This window comes from Procambarus clarkii, chromosome 52, assembly GCF_040958095.1.
Source record: "Procambarus clarkii isolate CNS0578487 chromosome 52, FALCON_Pclarkii_2.0, whole genome shotgun sequence".
NCBI classification, from domain to species: Eukaryota; Metazoa; Arthropoda; class Malacostraca; order Decapoda; family Cambaridae; genus Procambarus; species Procambarus clarkii.
In genome coordinates this window covers 24,113,945-24,133,762 of record NC_091201.1, presented here as the reverse complement: position 1 = coordinate 24,133,762, position 19,818 = coordinate 24,113,945, and the positions used below count along the sequence as shown (strand labels likewise).

Sequence of the window (19,818 nt, the reverse complement as noted above, 5' to 3'; positions counted from 1 at the left end):
TCGGTCCGTCCTGAACCATTCTCAAGTCGATTGTGTTTTCTTATCTTATGGAGTCGATCTTATGGTGTTTTAGCTCCTCATTGCTGATTGCATTCAAATCCTCTTTCATACATTGCATCGCATCACCTTCTCTTGCTGTTCTGTCACTTCTGAAAGGTAGATGATGTGAGAGTGTGGTCTCTCCATTTCCCACTGCTGACTTCAAGCGGCATATTACAGAGCTTCTCTAAGAGCACAAGAGTCGGAAAATTACCCCAAATTACAGGCCAAGTGCACGAAGTCCATCTTCCTTAGTCTTGGACTTTGCCTTCGAGTTTCCCACTGTTGTATACATCATATAATACGTCTGAGATCTGAGATTTAATACGTCTGAGTGTTGACAACTACTGTGGACCCTCACGTGGCAAGACTCACACCTGATTGCTTTCGTTTTGGTAACAATTGCAGTCACAGAGCCTTCATATGTCGTGCTCTCCTGTCTCTGTCTCTCTCTCTCTGTCTCTGACTGTCTGTCTCTGTCTGTCTCTCTCTCTCTCTGTCTCTCTCTCTCTCTCTCTCTCTCTCTCTCTCTCTCTCTCTCTCTCTCTCTCTCTCTCTCTCTACCTGCTTATCACTATCGCTTTACCAACGTTTTGCTTCCTGTACCGTCCAAAGTTTTTGGTCCGTTATCGTCGTGTATTGCGTCAACTACGTCCCTCGTGGCGGATTTTTGAGTCGATCTAATCAGCAGGACAGATTAGTAAAATATAGGCGAGCAGCCACGAGTCTGTAACTATTTCCATGACTATTCTCTAGCCTATCCTCCATGCCTGATCATTCCTTGATCTACTCCGGATAGCCAGCCCGTCCTCTCGAGCGTAGGATAGCACTAGTATCTATTCCAGTGGACGGTAATAATTTAGGCTATCTGGACGGTAATAATTTAGGCTATCTATTCGCTGTGAATGGTCCAAAGCGTGGCTGAGTGTTGACATCCTTTCTGTATATTAATTCTTCTATATTTAACTTTGAATTAGGAGAAAGTTATTATAATGTGATTGCAAATAGGTCGGTTGTGTGGTGGTGTGGATGTGAGAGGTGGCACATATTGGGCACCGGTGTGTAGTGCAGATTTGGGACAGGTGTGTGTGTGTGTGTGGTGGTGGTGCAGAAATGGGACAGGTGTGTAATGGAACAGGTGTGTGTGTAGTGGGGCAGGTGTGTGTGTGGTAATACAGATATGGGACAGGTGTGGTGGTGGTACTAGACAGGGACCATCAGCTTGCTTCCACAAGAGACTTTTTTAATCTAATCAGAATATTTCCTGCACTAGACACCCGACTACAACAACCACTCCGTCCGTCCGCCCAGCTGCCCTCCTGTACCACCGTTGTGACGCTGTAGTGCTTTTGCTGCACCGCTGTAGCACGCATTCTGTACCTCTGTATTACAATTTTTTTACCCATGCTTTACATTTGTTCTACTTCTGCCATAGCCTAGCTACCTCTCTGCTGCACCTGTCTGTACTACTGCTATGTCTAGTCACCTGTGTACTGCTATTATAGCCTAGCTATTTTAGCAGAATTATTCGTAAGAGTACAGCTGTTTAAAGATTTATAACCCACTTTCGTTCCAGTTTTATAGCCTAGTCACCTTTCAATACTTTTCAGTTTTTACTGCATATCCTAGTCACCTGAATAGGTATAGCTAGCGTCACAATTGATCCAGTTGGTTAATATATAACAAACTATTTCTTATATCAATGTTTACAAATAATGTGGGACCCAAACCGGTGTTCAAGCTAAGATCATATACGAACTTTATTAGCTTATTTACACATGGCTTCATTAGGATGTGTAACTCCTGTCAATACTCTTATGTTCTTTGTACACACACATTCTTTTTATTATAATTATTATTATTATTATTATTATTATTATTATTATTATTATTATTATTATGCTTGATCCCGTGGCTTCGAACTGGGGGAGCCATGGAAGAATTTCAACGCGGGTCCATGAGACTAATACTGTCAACGGTATTGTAATAACCACTTGTGTGTTGAACTGAATGTCTCCCTTTTTCATTCATATGACGTTTTAAGTGAGAATAAGACTGCAGGGCCTGTGACACATGAATGTGTGTATTTGTCGCAATAATGGCTACTGTCAATGTTGCTAGCGTGATCGGTTTAATGCAGGCAGCGAAGAACGTGGTTGTTGGGTGTACACAGGGTGAGAACGTGGTTGTAGGGATCCACAAGTGAGAACGTGGTTGTTGGGATGCACAGGTGAGAACGTGGTTGTTGGGATCCACAAGTGAGAACGTGGTTGTTGGGATGCACAGGTGAGAACGTGGTTGTTGGGGTCTACAGATAACACAGTAGTTGAAGGGGTACACTGATGAGAACGTAATTGTAGGGGTCAACAGGTAAGAATGTCGTTTGAAAATGGGGCATGAGACATGAAAAGTTGGGAACCACGTCTTAAGACTGATATAATCCAAGGTGTTCAAAGCAAAGTCATTTTTGCATTCCTTATGCGAATCTGTGTCGACCATTTGCACTCTTGCCCCACCTAGGGACGTGGAGGTGCCCAGTAAACTTGCCACCTTTATTGGAGGTACTCTCGCAATATCCGTGACATTTCTTCGCATACCTGTGCTACGTGACCCTAACCATCCTGTGAGATGGGGATATTAGATGAATCGACTTGAGAATGGTACAGGACGGACCGAAACGTCGTCGTCCCTTCACCTTCTAGTATGTGGTCTGGTCAAACTACTTCAGCCACGTTACTGTGACTCATCGCCTGCACCTGGATATTAGATGAACTTGTAACTTGTTTTTTTATCTTCACTGTGTAATCTTTCATACAGAAAAAAATAATAGCACATTGCTGCATATTCCTAAGACTGTTAATAAAAGCAAGTTCAGTTTTGTTACATTCAGGTTATTATTTTACTTGGCTATTTTACTGAGGTGGCATTGTCCGGATTCTTTATTCTCAGGTTTTCAGCAACCCTATTTGCAAATGTTGTACCGTTGGGTTAGGCACCTTGAACCGTTTTGGACGTCTGTTGGTGGACTATTATTATCGTGGACATTCCTACACCTGCCACACCGGAAGACCAGGACAGCTTGAGACAGATCATAGGTACATCATTTCCAGCGCCGTACCGCTGGGTTCTGTCTCCTTGTCCAGCCTCTGCTGCGGCCCATGTACCGTAATCGGCAGACCGGACCGGATGTCAAGGTGATACCTGCGTCTACTGTAGGAATCTAGTAACCGGACACATCGGATAAATCTGGATGGCCATGCTCATGCCTGAAGGACCCCCCGGGGCTCCGGATAAGGCGAGTGTGGTGGGGGGTGAGGAAGGGCTGTGGCGAGGTTGGAGAAGCATCAGCAGTAGCGGTACAGAGACGGTATTCCCGCGGATATCACCGGAAGTGTGGCACCGCTATCTGCATCGCGACAGCCTCCTCCTCTCTCCCCCTCTCCCCCCCTCACTCTCACTTCTCCTCCCCTCATACCTCACTTTCCCCCCTCCCCCCCTTACCCCTCACTTCTTGTTTACCCCCCCCCCCCCTCCGTGGACGGTTCAAACAAACATTACGTGTTTTGTAGATTAAATTAAGTTTGTCATTGTGTTAATTCAGGTTTTTGATGTGTACGATACTTTATGCTTCGTAGTTTTCGTCTTTTTCCAAGTGTTTGGTAAAATCTTTATAACAATTTCGTTTCTGTTGTGTTCATCAATGCAAAATTGAATTTATTTGTTTGAACAAATTAACATTGATTCAATTATGGTTTTGATAATTCTCATGGTCATCATTATCATCATAATGATCATTATCCCGCGTCTTCTCCCATGGCGCTGGCAGGTATCTGACCGGAAAAGCTTGGAAAATAATATAGGAAAATACCAGTGAGGATATTGATGACTTTATGCAATACAGAATCAAATTTGTTATTCTAAAATATTTTCCTAAAGCCTCACGTTCACGCTTATAGTTTTAATTTTCATGTTAATGATTAAAGCGGGTTTTTTGCACCATTCCTTTCCCCCGTCCCATCCCAAATCCTTATCCTGACCCCTTCCAAGTGATATACAGTCGTAATGGCTTGGCGCTTTCCCCCTCATAACTAACTCCCTACCACTTGGGCTGGACGGTAGAGGGACGGTCTTGCTACATGCAAGTCGGCGTTCAATCCCCGATCGTCCAAGTTTTGTTATTATTATTATTATTATTTTCTACCACAGACGTGGCCACACATTTACAATGCTAAGCAGCATATATGCATTTTCTTCTATCCTCCATGGACAGGGTGAAAGATTTGTCAAACATACAATTCAGAGATTTATTGAACAACCACAGAAGGTGATTGTAGTGCTTTTAAAATGTTAGGCTAAGCTACATACCTAAATACATAGATACATAGATTTATAAATGCATTAATGTGAATTTATAATGGTGAAATAGTGGTTGGACACCAGTCCTTAACCCGTCCCATCCTAAATCCTTATCCTGACCCCCTTCCAAGTGCTATATTAGTCGTAATGGCTTGGCGCTTTCTCCTGATAGTTCCCGTCTTGATGGGAAGCCTATTCATCAGCACTCTGCCATGCTGGCCTCTATTCATCTCATCTTTTCGTTCTTGATGAAAGCCTCGCCCTACAACTCTACACAATGGCAGACAGCCGTTTAGGCAGTGCCGAGTTATTTATTAGGCACAGTGCCTACGGTCTACGAGATAGTGAAGGGGGGGGGGGGCCCTACTCAAAATAAAACAATAACTTTGCTTACCCCACTTTTAGGGGGACATTACTTAAATTCCGAGAGCACTTTTCCCATTAGTTTGTTAATTAATTCGATTAATGTCTATTGACGTTAATTTATTTTTTATAATAGTGTATTTAGTCATGTTCTGGGCCAAGATGAAAGCAACGTAGTTTTTACACACAGAAATCACAATTGCGTGATGCATCAAATGAACATCGGGAGTCTGGGATGCTCTCGGACGCAGGTTCGAGTCCTTGTCACGGCCCTTGTGGGTTTGTTCAACATAAGTTATACTAACTTGTGCTTTAGTGAACATGCTATTGAACCTGACCCCATATCTTAGAGGTGTCTAAGGCCTACGAAAGATTTAATCCGGCTCTGTCTTTAAGTTGCACGGGCTTATGCCTAAAACCCTAATTACAGCTGTCGGTGATCGTGAGCTCCGAAATTAGTTGTAAAAAATAAAATGGTCTAAAAATCCTAACTGATCTTCTAATCAATGATGATTTTTACATTTTTTAACTACTTCTCTAGTTAATTCTCTTTAACAATATTAGAAATAATTACGATACAAAAATTCAAAATTGAAATTTGCGACATTTTAGGCTTGCAAAATCATAAATAATTGTCAGAGAGTAAAGTTTTCGCAAATGTTCTGTCTTGAGGTACATCGAAGTACATCAAGGAAAAGTTGATCATCTTGGGCCAGATTCACGAAGTAGTTACCCAAGTACTTACGAAAGTGTACATCTTTCCTCAATCTTTGACGGCTTTGGTTACATTTATTAACCAGTTTACAAACATAAAAACGTCCCAATCGCCTGTTGTTATTGTTATAAACAGCCTCCTGGTGCTTCGGAGCTTATTAACTGTTTAATAATTGTAAACAAAGCCGCCAAAGGTTGAGAAAAGATGTACAGGTTCGTAACTGCTTCGCGAATCTGGCTCCTTGTCTTTTATTCATGACCTCAGGTTTCTCTAGATTCATTTTAGAGCAGAAAATGAGCTCTCCCCGCGGCAGTTGGTTCTTGATATGCATATCATCAGGCACGAGTACACTCAGAAAGAAATATACACATTTAAGAAAGACTGAAGAGATACAGTGTGGCACAATTTGCTTAAACATATACGTGGGGTCCAAAAGTTCTTTCTCTCGTAAATTCAAAGTACTTATTTTAAGGCCACCCATCTTCTAAAATTTTGCAATCAGTTTAAGTTAGCTTCCATCCTGCTACAGTCAGTCCTCAACATCCACAGTCAGTTCCCAACATGGTTCAGTCAGCCCTTAACATGGCTCGGTCAGCCCTCAACATAGCTCGGTCAGCCCTCAACACGGCTCGGTCAGCCCTCAACATAGCTCGGTCAGCCCTCAACACGGCTCGGTCAGCCCTCAACATAGCTCGGTCAGCCCTCAACTAGTGTCAGTTGGTTCAGTTCCCCAATGACATCCGGGGCGGATGTGATAACATGGTGGACGAGCCGCTTTTTGTTGATATACGGTGTACAACAACGGAAATATATATACTGGACTGATACTTCTCGCAACCCAATCACCACTCCTACCACTACTACTACTGATACCAGTACCGCCACTACTACTACTGATACCAGTACCGCCACTACTACCACTGATACCAGTACCGCCACTACTACTACTGATACCAGTACCGCCACTACTACCGCTGATATCAGTACCGCCACTACTACCACTGATATCAGTACCGCCACTACTACCACTGATATCAGTACCGCCACTACTACCACTGATATCAGTACCGCCACTACTACCGCTGATATCAGTACCGCCACTACTACCACTGATATCAGTACCGCCACTACTACCACTGATATCAGTACCGCCACTACTACCACTGATATCAGTACCGCCACTACTACCACTGATATCAGTACCGCCACTACTACCAGTACCGCCACTACTACCACTATTACTACTACTGATACCACTACTACCACAAGTATTACCACTAAAACAAACACCACTGCCGCAAATCACCACTACTCCCATTACCACAATCACCACTACTACAATCGCTGCCACTACCACAAGCACCAACATTACCCCCCCCCCCAACATAACTACCGCTACTACCAGAATCACCACCACTACCACCACCACTCAAGTATCACCTCAGTAGTGAGGGGGGGGGGTAGAAATAGCCTAAGCTACTCTATCCCTTTGAGATGTATTTCTTTCTTATCTCAATAAACATACTTGAACTTGAACTTGAACCTTAGCAGTAAGAAACGTGCCGGGAACCGTGCGATATTTCGATCGAAATTCGGATTTAGGGCGCCCGCCCGCCCGCCCGCGCCAGTCGCAGCTAGAGCGGGAAGCTTGTGATGTTAAACCTTTTAGCGCGCGTCAAGTTGCTTCTGCATGTTGGCGGGAGATAGGGGAGGAAGTATGGGGGATTGAGGGGAGGTGGTGGATAGGGAAAGTATGGGGGGGGGGGGTTCCCTACGATTAGGTTAGTTAAAGGAAGGAACTATTTGAGGAGATCGCTAATCTATATATTGTGACGCCGTCATCTAGAAGTAATCTTCCCCTCGGAGTGTGGTTGGGTAGTTAGCTGCAGGTTCCTTGCTTGTTATGTGTACAATGGTTTCTTATTTCTTATGTTCAATAAGGAATCATTAACAATACACCAAAAATGACTTAGTACAATTAAGCAGTCTTTAGCGAGCTACCAAAAATATTTGCAACGTAAGGGCAAGCAACATGTATTGTTTCCGTTCTCTTCTACACTACTGTGGTGTGTGAGTGGCCCTGGTGCTTGGGGGGAGGGGTGTGGCCACCTGTGGTGTGGGGGTGTGGCCCTGGTAGTGTGGGGGTGTGGCCCTGGTGGTGTGGGGGTGTGGCTCTGGTGGTGTGGGTGTGTGGCCCTGGTGGTGTGGGGGTTTGGCCCTGGTGTTGTGGAGGTGTGAACCTGGGGGTGTGGCCCTGGTGGTGTGGAGGTGTGGCCCTGGTGTTGTGGAGGTGTGGCCCTGGTGGTGTGGCCCTTTTGTTGTGGGGTGTGCCAATAGAGGTGGGGGAGGTCGGTCACTGGAAGCACATGAGAGTGGGGGTGCCAGTGGTCACCTCTGGTATCTGTTTCCGTTGAAGCACGGAGCGTGTTGGCACAGATGCCTGTCAACCGGGCACTGGACAAGATCTCACCCCCCTGCTGCCTGCTGACCCCGCTTACTGCAGCTCTCTGCTGACTTCGTCTCCTGCTCCTCCCTGCTAGCGCCTGGCGCCGTTCCTGCTCATCTCTACTGCTTGCTGACAGTGTTCTATCTCGTGTCCGACTTACGATTAGCGTCAATGACAAGTTCATCAGTGTTCCACAAATCTTGACAACTGGAATTATATGTCTCATTACCACGAGGTTCCTGACCAGTAGTTCCTTATTGTTACTCTGATACATTCCGGTAATTTGTTCCTGTGAACTGTGGAGAAGAACCGCGATGGTACCGCGTTCCTGATGTTCCAGAGTACCTCAACATTAATGTGTTCCTATCTGCTCCCAGTCTCGTTCTGAATTGCTGCTGTGTTCTGGTTACTGAAGTGAGACGTTCCTCGTTATTACTGAAGTCGTGACCCCCTTCATTTGCAAGTTAGTGACTAGTGACGGTCAGAGTGGCAGGAGCGTCCGTGCCGCTGGTGCCTGGCGCCCACCGTGTCCACACTCCCACCTGGTGAGAGCATTACAGTCAGCGTTGGACAAAGTTTTCAAGTTCTCGTCATTGGTATAATTAAGTCCTTCTCGTCTTGAGCTTTCTGTCTCTTGGCTGGCACCTTAGTCAGCTCCAGAGACTGACAAGTTGTAAACACATTGGACCGAATTCGGAGTCCGATAGAAACACAACTGACTGGATTTAGGCACTGGGACGTATCTGGAAGGAACTCAACGGGTGCCATACTCCCATCAACTACCTGGAAGAACCCTGAATGCAAACTCTGGAAGAAGCCAGCACTGAGCCGCCAGGCCCCCCAGCAGCAGGTCAGCCAACCACGCCACCTTCCCGCAGCATCGAGGAGCAGACTCTAGACAGCAGAGAAGGAGAGTGGGAGAGGAAGATGCTGAACGCTGATACTTCTGGAGGCGAAGAGAGCGAGGAGCCAGGGGTGCCCAGCCCTCTGCTGGCGCCGGCGACCGACCCGGTCTCCCTGGCTAGACTGCGCCTCTACAACGCCTACAGGTAAGTACCTCCTCCTCCTGCTGCTGCGCCTCCTGCTCTTAAGAAGCCATTATTCATCCTCCTCTTCCTCAGCCTCATCACTCATTCTTTATTATTATTATTTAATATATTTGTTTACACCTCGGAAACGTTTGGCTGTTACAAGGTACAACTACATTCGCCCTCCTTGTACAACATTAGTTCATTAAGGTGAAATTAGAGCAGGTGAAATTTGCAGGCGATGAGTCACAATAACGTGGCTGATGTATGTTGACCAGACCACACACTAGAAGGTGAAGGGACGACGACGTTTCGGTCCGCCCTGGACCATTCTCACGTCGATTGTGTGTGACTTGACACACAATCGACTTAAGAATGGTCCAGGACGGACCGAAACGTCGTCGTCCCTTCACCTTCTGGTGTGTGGACTGGTCAACAGGTGAAATTTGGTGTCAATCCCGACCCATTAGCGAGACGTTGACGTGGCGGCATCATTTTCTCACCTGGCTTTCAAAATCAGTTTATTATTTTTACATTTATTGCTGAAGATATGTGTCATAATTGTGATGTTCGTGCTAGCTGAACAGTGGACAGTGTGGACACAGTGGCACCGTGGACACAATGGACACAGTGGACACAGTAGCACAGTAGTACATCTTGCTCGCTGGTTTCTACTTGAGGCCTGAAACTGCAGTGAAGCTACATGCAGTGAATAGCTACAATATTGTGAACAGTGTGAGGGGAAAATGTTTGCAGTCTTGGTCTCCATGTCTCAGCCATCCCGCGGGCATCATTATTTATCCACTCTATTTCTTATGTTGAAGTCCGTCAGTCCAGTATAAGGATTTTAGCTCCATTGCTACTGTGGCTGTTTTTTTCCCCATTACCTTTAGACAATTCACATTGCATCAGTCGTATTCTTCTCTAAGTCTTCTTTTGTTTGCTGGATTTGTAAATCACTGCCAACACCATATGCTTCCCGCTGCTGCAGTTCCTAGTAATTCCTAAGGGAATCTGATCTTGCTGATCGGATTCCTGTGCTAATGTTAATTCTTCAAAGGTGTAGATAAGCTGCAGCAACACGGCTACACCCTCTCACCCTCCCTCTCCTTATTGCTTGATACTCTCGTGGGAGGATTATTACCCATATCACTTCTCTGTTTCGTCTCTGTTGTCGCCATCATGTGTAGTTGTACTTCTGCCACTCGTTCTTGTAACTCTACTCCTTTATTTACGAGTCCGTGTGTGTGTGTGTGTGTGTGTGGTGTGTGTGTGTGTGTGTGTGTGTGTGTGTGTGTGTGTGTGTGTGTGTGTGTGTGTGTGTGTGTGTGTGTGTGTGTACTCACCTAGTTCACCTAGTTGTGCTTGCGGGGGTTGAGCTCTGGCTCTTTGGTCCCGCCTCTCAACCGTCAATCAACAGGTGTACAGATTCCTGAGCCTATTGGGCTCTATCATATCTACACTTGAAACTGTGTATGGAGTCAGCCTCCACCACATCACTGCCTAATGCAATCCATTTGTCAACCACTCTGACACTAAAAAAGTTCTTTCTAATATCTCTGTGGCTCATTTGGGCACTCAGTTTCCACCTGTGTCCCTTTGTGCGTGTTCCCCTTGTGTTAAATAGACTGACTTTATCTACCCTATCAATTCCCTTCAGAATCTTGAATGTGGTGATCATGTCCCCCCTTACTCTTCTGTCTTCCAGCGAAGTGTGTGTGTGTGTGTGTGTGTTTACTATTTGTGTCTGCAGAATCGAGCTATTAGCTCTTGGACCCCCCACCTTTCTAACCAATCTATTTTTCTTCTATCATGTCTACTATATATATTTCTCTAACCCACACACACACACACACGTCCCCAGGAAGCCGCCCGTAGCAGCCGTCTATCTCTCAGGTACCTACTTACTGCTAGGAGAACAGGGGCATCAGGGTGAGAGAAACGCTACACAATTATTTCCTCCTCGGCTGGGAATCGAACGCCTTAGTCCTTAGAATTACGACTCCTGAGCGCTGTCCACTCACAGGAGAGGCCGTGAATGTGAGCGTAGAGAGAGAGAGTGTAGAGAGAGTGAGATTGTAGAGAGAGTGAGAGTGTAGAGAGAGAGAGAGAGAGAGAGAGAGAGAGAGAGAGAGAGAGAGAGAGAGAGAGAGAGAGAGAGTGTAGAGAGAGTGAGAGTGTAGAGAGAGAGAGAGAGAGAGAGAGAGAGTGTAGAGAGAGTGAGAGTGTAGAGAGAGCGTGTAGGGAAGTCACTGGTGTTCCTGGTCTAGGTACTAGGGGAAGGGACGGGGTGCTAAGCCAGGTTCGGACAGCCCAAAGAGATAAGAGGCCGCGGACATCTGCGGACAACTTCCTGCTATGGCTAGTACACACACTCTACGGGCACCAGGCACTACCCTGGCACTGCCCCTGGCACTCCACAGGCACTACTCCGGCACTATCCATACACTCCCCGTGCCAGGATAGCCCCACCGCCAGGCGGGGCTGGAGCCTTGAACCTGTGTCAAGGAACATGTCACCACCCTTTCGTATTCCTTCGGTAGTACAGTCGGGTTCGTTCTCGACTCTCAATCGGGAATTCCAGGTTCGAATCCCGGGCGGGGCAGAAATGGTTTGGCGCGTTTCCTATCGCCTAATGCACCTTCTCACCTAGCAGTAAATAGGTACCCAGGAGTTAGTCAGCTTCTTGTGTGGTTGAGATCTGGGATGGAAGACCTATGGGACATGGTTCCGGACCTATGGGGACATGGTTCCAGACCTATGGGGACATGGTTCCAGACCTATGGGGACATGGTTCCAGACCTATGGGGACATGGTTCCAGACCTATGGGGACATGGTTCCAGACCTATGGGGACATGGTTCCAGACCTATGGGGACATGGTTCCAGGCCTATGGGGACATGGTTCCAGACCTATGGAACATGGTTCCAGACCTATGAGGACATGGTTCCAGACCTATGGGACATGGTTCCAGACCTATGGGGACATGGTTCCAGACCTATGGGACATGGTTCCAGACCTATGGGGACATGGTTCCAGACCTATGGGACATGGTTCCAGACCTATGGGACATGGTTCCAGACCTATGGGAACATGGTTCCAGACCTATGGGACATGGTTCCAGACCTATGGGAACATGGTTCCAGACCTATGGGAACATGGTTCCAGACCTATGGGGACATGGTTCCAGACCTATGGGGACATGGTTCCAGACCTATGGGGACATGGTTCCAGTGTCAGTTTTGACCGCTGAGTGAGAGAACCCCATCGGCTTGAGCCGTGGGGCCATGTCAGCACCAGGAAGGACCACAAACAAAGGTGTCAGACAGGAGTGAGGCTGACGGGGGAGGTCAGCAAGACTGACAGTCTGCGTCCCGGGTATCAGCTGACTCAACCCATTGAACAACAGCTGACAGGGACTGACAAACTGTAAATCTTCAACAGGAAACACACAGACACACACACACACACACACACACACACACACACACACACACACACACACACACACACACACACACACACACACACAAGTGGACGGTATCAGAGTGATGTGTTCTTCTTCCTGACGACCCCTTCACACTGTGACGACTCCTCCACGACCTCCTTACCTCGAGCATGGTCCATGACTCCTGGCCTGGCTCTAATGGCCTCTATACCACAGGTCATAAAGAGCCAGGGCAAGACTCCTTGCCTGGCTCTATGGTCTCTATACCACAGGTCACAGAGAGCCGGTGCTCTTTTACGCTAAGTGGATGTATTGACCAGCAAGATGTTCATAAGTCTTGACAGGGGAAACACTATTATGAAAAAAATAATTAAAGTAACTGCATTTGGCCGAAACATAACCTCATGTTCTTTGATTTCATCTATGACTTCATCAGAACAAAAATGTCAATAAAATTAAGATAGCTGTGCCATTTTCATAGCCAATAAATAAATAAACAAGGATAAATATGGTTGTGATATTTGTCTCAACATAAATATGACACAATGGAGGGAACACACACACGCAATGACGCAGTGATGCCACGGAGGAACGTTGGTTATTGGAGTACTCGGAGTACTCGGAGTACTACGGAGTACTCGCGTGTCGGATGTTCTGTGCTGGAGAGTAGTGTGTGGTTCACATCTAGACCTAGTTGTGTTGTGTGTGTAGGCCCGGGTTATGTTGTGTGTGTAGGCCTGGGTTATGTTGTGTGTGTGTAGGCCCGGGTTATGTTGTGTGTGTAGGCCCGGGTTATGTTGTGTGTGTAGGCCTGGGTTATGTTGTGTGTGTGTAGGCCCGGGTTATGTTGTGTGTGTAGGCCTGGGTTATGTTGTGTGTGTGTAGGCCCGGGTTATGTTGTGTGTGTGTAGGCCCGGGTTATGTTGTGTGTGTAGGCCCGGGTTATGTTGTGTGTGTAGGCCTGGGTTATGTTGTGTGTGTGTAGGCCCGGGTTATGTTGTGTGTGTAGGCCTGGGTTATGTTGTGTGTGTGTAGGCCCGGGTTATGTTGTGTGTGTAGGCCTGGGTTATGTTGTGTGTGTGTAGGCCCGGGTTATGTAGTGAAGCAATGCGTCGACCAGAACAGAGATGTCTGTACGCACTAAATAGTACGCTTGTCACAACAGGAAACGGGTTAAACAGCAGCTGACACTCAGGTTACCCTTGTCACACAACAGGAAACGGGTTCGTCAGCAAACAGTAGATGACGGTCAGGTTACCCCCCGTTATCTCCCAACAGAAGGCACGCTGGCCAACAGACATCAGCTGCCACTCAGCACATCCTAGCCACCCAACAGAAGACAGGCTCACAGAAGACAAAAAGCGACACTCAGCTTACCTTTGCCATTAGGAAAGGTGGAGACGTTGCCGTGCTGGTGAAAGAACACCTAAAGGTAAACAAATTAATGATTGCCAACGAGAAGGTGATATAATAACACTGGATATTTGTAATCAGGATGATTAATTAATAATCAAAAATGCTTACAGTCTACTGCCATGGAACACATGAACAAAGGAGGAGCTGGACACCGAACGAGAGGACTTCTTAACGATCATGAGAGACATTATAGCGAGAGCGGATATAAAGATATATAACGACTGCTAGAACTCGGTGACTTTTGGACCTGTAGGTTTGTAAACCTCATCCTGGAGACATTGGTGTATCAACACGTTAACCAAGCTATGAGGATGAGGGAAGGGGATGTTCCTTCAACGTTGAATTTGATATTTACCAGGAAAGAGGAAGAGATATTTTGATATTCAGTACCTTCTTCCCTTGCCTAAAAGTGACCATGTCCTTTTGGGGATAAAGTATGCAATGTGTTACAATCTAGAAGAGAATGAGGAAAATGAAGCAGTCGAGAAATCTGATTTCAGGAGAGGACACTATGGGTAACTTAGAAAGTTCTTTAATGAGGTTGATTTGTTGTTAGGCAAGGAAGTAAATGTATGTCAAGTTTTGTGAAATATGTGATAAAGGCACATAAAATTTATACCATAACATAGATGCAGAACTAGGAAACAGGATTGGTTCAACATAAATTGCGAGAGGGCGAGAGGCCAACTGTCACAAAAATGGAATCAGTATAAGAAGAGGCCAAACCCTCAAACATATCATAAATACAAAGAAGTAGGAAACAACTACACTGCAGTGAGAAGAGATAGAAAAGAATTTTGAGAGAGGTACAGTGGACTAATGTAAAACAGAACCAGCCCTATTCTATAAATTCATAAAAAGCAAAATTGTAGGTAAAGGAAAAATACAGAGGTTGAAAATGGGACACAAATTCACGGAAAATGAAAAGAAAATGTGTGAAACATTAAGCGAACAGCTCCAAAGTGTGTTTGAGTAAAATTAAATTTTCAGAGAACCAGACACATTAAGAATTCCATAGAACACATAGAGGTGTCTAGAGAGACGATGTGGAAAAAATGCTTAAGGAGCTAAGTAAAAACAACACAGTGGGCCCAGATGGAGCTTCATCTTGGGTTCTGAGAAAATGTGCATCTGAGCTCTGTATTTCACTTCAATTGATTTTCCAGTCATCTCTGTGTACATGAGTCCTGGCAGAGATATGGAAAAAGGCTAACATAGTCCCAGTCTACCAAAGTTGCAGCAGAGAAGACTCCCTTAATTATACACCTGTATCATTGACAAGTATAGGACTACAAATTTTGGAAAAAATAATTAAAACCATATGGATAGAACACCTAGAGAAAAATTATATAATAACAGCCAGACAGTATGGTTTTCAATCTGGAAGATCCTCTGTAACGAATTTACTTAGTTTTTATGATCGAGCCACAGAGATTTTACAGAAAAGAGATGGTTGGGTTGACCGCATTTATCTGGACCTAAGAAAAGCTACCGACAGAGTCCCCCATAAGAGGTACAAAGAGGCGTGACAGGGAGCCTTCTAACATAGATGAACAAATTTCTTCCCGACAGAAAAATGAGGGTAGTAATCAGAGGCAATGAATCGGACTAGAGAAATGTCACGAGTGGAGTACCACAGGGTTCAGTTCTTGCACCGGCAATGTTCATTGTCTACATAAACGTGCTTCCACTGGAAAAGGTGCAAAGACATGCAACTAAATGGCTTCCGGTATTCAAAGACAAGAGCTACGAGGAGAGGTTAGAGGCATTAAATATGCCAAAACTAGAAGACAGACGGAAAAAAAAGAGGTGAAATAATCACTACATACAAAATAGTAACAGGAATCGACACACGCACATCCCCTGTGCTAGGTAAGTACGACGGGCTCACCATAGCCCGTGCTGCTTGGAACGTTTTGTTCTGAGTAGCTGAATCTATAACAATAAAACAACAGGGAATCGACAAAATTGATAACGAATATTTTTTGAGACCTGGATCTTCAAGAACACGAGGTCAAAGATTTAAGTTAACTAAACAAAACTGCAGAAGAAATATGAGAAAATTCACTATCGCAAACAGTGTGGTAGACGGTTGGAACAAGTTAAGTGGGAAGGTGGTGGAGGCCAAGACCGTCAGTAGTTTCAAAGCGTTATATGACAAAGAGTACTGGGAAGACGGGACACCACGAGCGTAGCTCTCATCCTGTAACTACACTTAGGTAATTTCACAACAGAAGGCAGGCTGGCCAACAGACATCAGCTGACACTATACTCGCAAAAACAGTAATACAAATAAGATCTTCCACGGCTATTTATTATTGCAGTTCTTAATGCGAGAGGCGCTGCTCCGTCGAGCCGGACACAAGAACAAAGAGAACTCAATATATTGCGTCACACATTACTTCCTCCCTTCCCACGCGCTGTGGTCCCCGACGTGGGGGAGGGAGAGCCATGGGACGAGTCTGGCACTGATATCATACTCTTCTTCATGTCCCTGTTGCTGTGGGCGCGGCCACCGGATCTCTAAGAAGGGAGCGCCATTCACCGTCTCCTGGCAAATGGATTTTACTCACACCTTGATGCATTAGAGTGCCATCTCGAGGTGGATAGACTCACTACCCTGATGACCACCACATTAATGACTCAGTGGCGCCAGCCCGTCGTCTCCGTCCTCTCCAAGGTGATTCGTCTTGCTCAGATCCGGATATGTGGACATTGAAAGTTACGTTACGCACAAAGGAACCTGTAAGGATATAGCTCTCTGAAATTCTCTGAGGGAAGTCACTTATCTGGGCGTTTAGAAATTTATGAAAAACAAGTGTGCTGGTGACTGTGCTTCTTGCAATGTAACCTCAGCAGTCTATATATTGCAGAAAATATTAGCATAGTTATTTGTTGTTGATTGAACCATCATGCGAGGTATAACAAGCTCCTTCCACAATTTTGCCACAGCGAACTTTCAGAGACAGTGAACGTTTTAACCTGTAATTTAGATATTTTTTCACGACTTCACAGTCTATCGGTAATCAAATAGGATGTCCCCATTATCTTACTAGCAGCCTGAACGTAAGAGTCTGTCTTTGCCTTGAGTACAAGGCAGCTCAGGCTCTTCCTCGGACCTTAAAGCCGTACAGACTCGGGAAGACATAGGTCTCTGATTTCATACAAGCTGTTCTTGAAAGAAATCAGAGACCTATGTCTAGGGTACAGGACCCTCGTTTTGCGCCCTGGTGAGGCCACTCCAGACCAGGCCGACATCAGAGCGCAACTCCATAGTCTCCTGAAACTGATGGATGCCTACTACTGTTCCTCTGGACTCATCAACTCTGGCTCCCCAAGCTCTCCTCAACCCCTCCCTATGGTTCCTCTGACTTCATCAGCTCCTTGGCTGTTCCTCTGACTTCATCAGCTCCTTGGCTGTTCCTCTGACTTCATCAGCTCCTTGGCTGTTCCTCTGACTTCATCAGCTCCTTGGCTGTTCCTCTGACTTCATCAGCTCCTTGGCTGTTCCTCTGACTTCATCAGCTCCTTGGCTGTTCCTCTGACTTCACCAACATCCTGGCTGTTGGTATGGCTTGCCTACCCGCCTGGTCGACCACTTCCTCAAGAGTGAGTCAGACAGAGCAGCTGGGCGCCGCTTGTGTCTTGCACAAGGCTCAGGTCCAGCGGCTGGTGACGCAGGTCACACTTCTGTATATATAAACCTGAGTCACCAAGTCTTCACGAGGAAAACCTGCGGCTGCCTCAAGCACTTGTATCAGTCTTCACTAAACTGGACCTTCTTCTTTATTTGGCAAATTGTGCCGTTAATATTTTGTCTGTTATTTTTCGTTTTCTCTCGATATTTTCTAATATTGTTCTCTTCCTCTTATTATGATCTATTTTTTTAACACGTGACTAGTTAGAGTTTACTTTGAAGTTTGCAAACTAGAACACTTTTTCTGTACAGTTATCTGAAGCAATGGGGAGATTATGTGTTTTGATTGAACACAATTCTGGGTTATTAGCCAATCACTTGCACAAATTTTTTTTTTAAGTGACAGTATGGGTTGGTCGCCAGCCTGTTACCAAAATGCGTTACATAACTGTGCATGTTAACGGGTGATAAGACCGTCGCAGTTACTCTCTTCGTGCAAAGGGGAACATCTATCAGGTTGTCACACACCTCACTTGGTAGGTTGTTCTCGAGGGAGAGACTTGTAGAGAACAATGTTTGAACCTTGTAGACCACACACACACAGACCAGCCACACAGACCACACACAGACCAGCCGCGGGACCAAAGAGCCAAAGCTCAACCCCCGCAAGCACAAATAGGTGAATACTTGTGTCCTCTGCTGGAGAGTCAGCGCTTACGCCATTGGCCCAAGGACGGTGACTCTGCTTCTCTCTGGATGTGCGCCCTTGTCCTCAGTTTTATTTAATATTAATTCCTCTAATGTTGTTCATTTCCTCTCGATATGGGTTTACCCTATAGGCAAAGACCTTAATGAGACTATATAGCCTTACCTAACTAAAGGTGAGGCTGTTTCCATGTGTTTATCCGTGTAGTTAGCGGTGAGACGCAACGGTACTTAACGGACTGAGCCACAATTCACATCTTTAGGCAGTTGTTGAGCATAACAAGTGGTTGCGACCGCTAACTACAGCAAGGCTGACATCTCAGCACAGAAAGGTTCAACAACAATAGGTATTCGCTTTAAAATCCTATGTTACGTACCTCGTTATGCCTTGGTGACACTATATTGTTCACTCACCTATCTGTCTCGGAGAGGCTGCAGGATCCAGTAAGTTCAGTAGAACTTCGGTTTCAACTCTTTTTGACCATGTCGTAGCTCAGTCGATTAAGGCAGCATCTGGAATGCTTCCGGACGCAGGTTCGAATCCTCGTCACGGCCCTTGTGGATTTGTTCACCTATCTGTATCTCACCTACGGTATCTGCGCCTGGGAATCTTCAACCCAAGACTACCATTAGACCCATAAGTATTCAGCGAAATGAGTAATTCAAACAATAAGGAACTCCAGGCACAGACAGCACTCTGCTTCCTTACTGAACTGCTTGAATATGGTACATGTGAAGTCTCTACACACGCTCTCAAGTGTACTCTATATAAAACTCTCCTTTGCCATACTAATCCTGACTTCAAACTCTTCCTAGAGGGCTGTAGCAGAACCCTTGGTCGCCACACTATCTAGTTGGTGTTCCTAGAGTGAGACTTAACCAGAGAAGAAATGCCTGGCAAGTCAAGGTGTTCTAAACTGTGGAATGACCTACATAATAAGATTAAAAACTGTTCTTCTCTCAACCGGTTCAAAAGAGAAACTGAGTAATATCAAACATTATGTAACCAATTTGCTCACATGTCTTCATCCAGAATGTCAACCTATGTTATGCTGTTATTGTGAACATTATATTCTATATCTGTTCAGTTGCTGTACCTACACTTTCTAGATTTAAGTAGTGAGTGATTTTCATTATTAAATATCACTTAAAAAATGCAAACCAATTGATCAATTTTGGTGTTGGTTCATAGTCCATCTTGATGGTGTCATGAAACCCCGCCCACCAGCCCTCAGGCTCCTCACCCCGCGTCGTACACTACCCGCCCACCGGCCCTCAGGCTCCTCCCCCCGCGTCGTACACTACCCGCCCACCGGCCCTCAGGCTCCTCCCCCCGCGCCGTACAGTACCCGCCCACCGGCCCTCAGGCTCCTCCCCCCCGCGCCGTACAGTACCCGCCCACCGGCCCTCAGGCTCCTCCCCCCGCGCCGTACAGTACCCGCCCACCGGCCCTCAGGCTCCTCCCCCCCGCGCCGTACAGTACCCGCCCACCGGCCCTCAGGCTCCTCCCCCCCGCGCCGTACAGTACCCGCCCACCAGCCCTCAGGCTCCTCCCCCCGCGCCGTACAGTACCCGCCCACCAGCCCTCAGGCTCCTCCCCCCAGTACAATGCCCAGTATCCGCCCACTTGGGAACTTCAGTTACGTGTATAGTTCTTCAGAATAC

The 19,818-nt window shown here is 46.1% G+C and overlaps 2 protein-coding genes across 2 annotated transcripts in view; one reads left to right on the top strand and one right to left on the bottom strand.

The window, feature by feature from the left end:
- Window positions 1–259: 259 nt before the first annotated feature.
- On the bottom strand, window positions 260–6,791 carry LOC138352192 (ATP-dependent RNA helicase glh-2-like). Its single transcript, XM_069304463.1, has 2 exons — window positions 6,329–6,791; window positions 260–321 (listed from the first exon to the last, which is right to left on the bottom strand). Exons 1-2 carry the CDS (start codon window positions 6,789–6,791, stop codon window positions 260–262), a joined length of 525 nt encoding a protein of 174 aa, XP_069160564.1.
- A 1,038-nt stretch (window positions 6,792–7,829) lies between these two features.
- The window catches only part of LOC123763642 (protein abrupt), a 29,189-nt gene continuing 17,200 nt past the window's right edge, over window positions 7,830–19,818 (top strand). Inside the window, exon 1 of the mRNA XM_045750898.2 lies at window positions 7,830–8,968. Within this exon, the coding sequence (XP_045606854.2) occupies window positions 8,718–8,968 (251 nt within the window). The 5' untranslated portion in view covers window positions 7,830–8,717. The remainder of the gene's footprint in view (window positions 8,969–19,818) is intronic.

Coding starts and splice junctions, on each gene's coding strand:
- LOC138352192 (XM_069304463.1), bottom strand. CDS start 6,791: ATGGGAGTAGTGGTGATTTGCGGCAGTGGTGTTTGTTTTAGTGGTAAT. Junction 322..6,328: donor TGGTATCAGTAGTAGTAGTG/GTAGGAGTGGTG, acceptor TGTATACAACAG/TGGGAAACTCGAAGGCAAAG.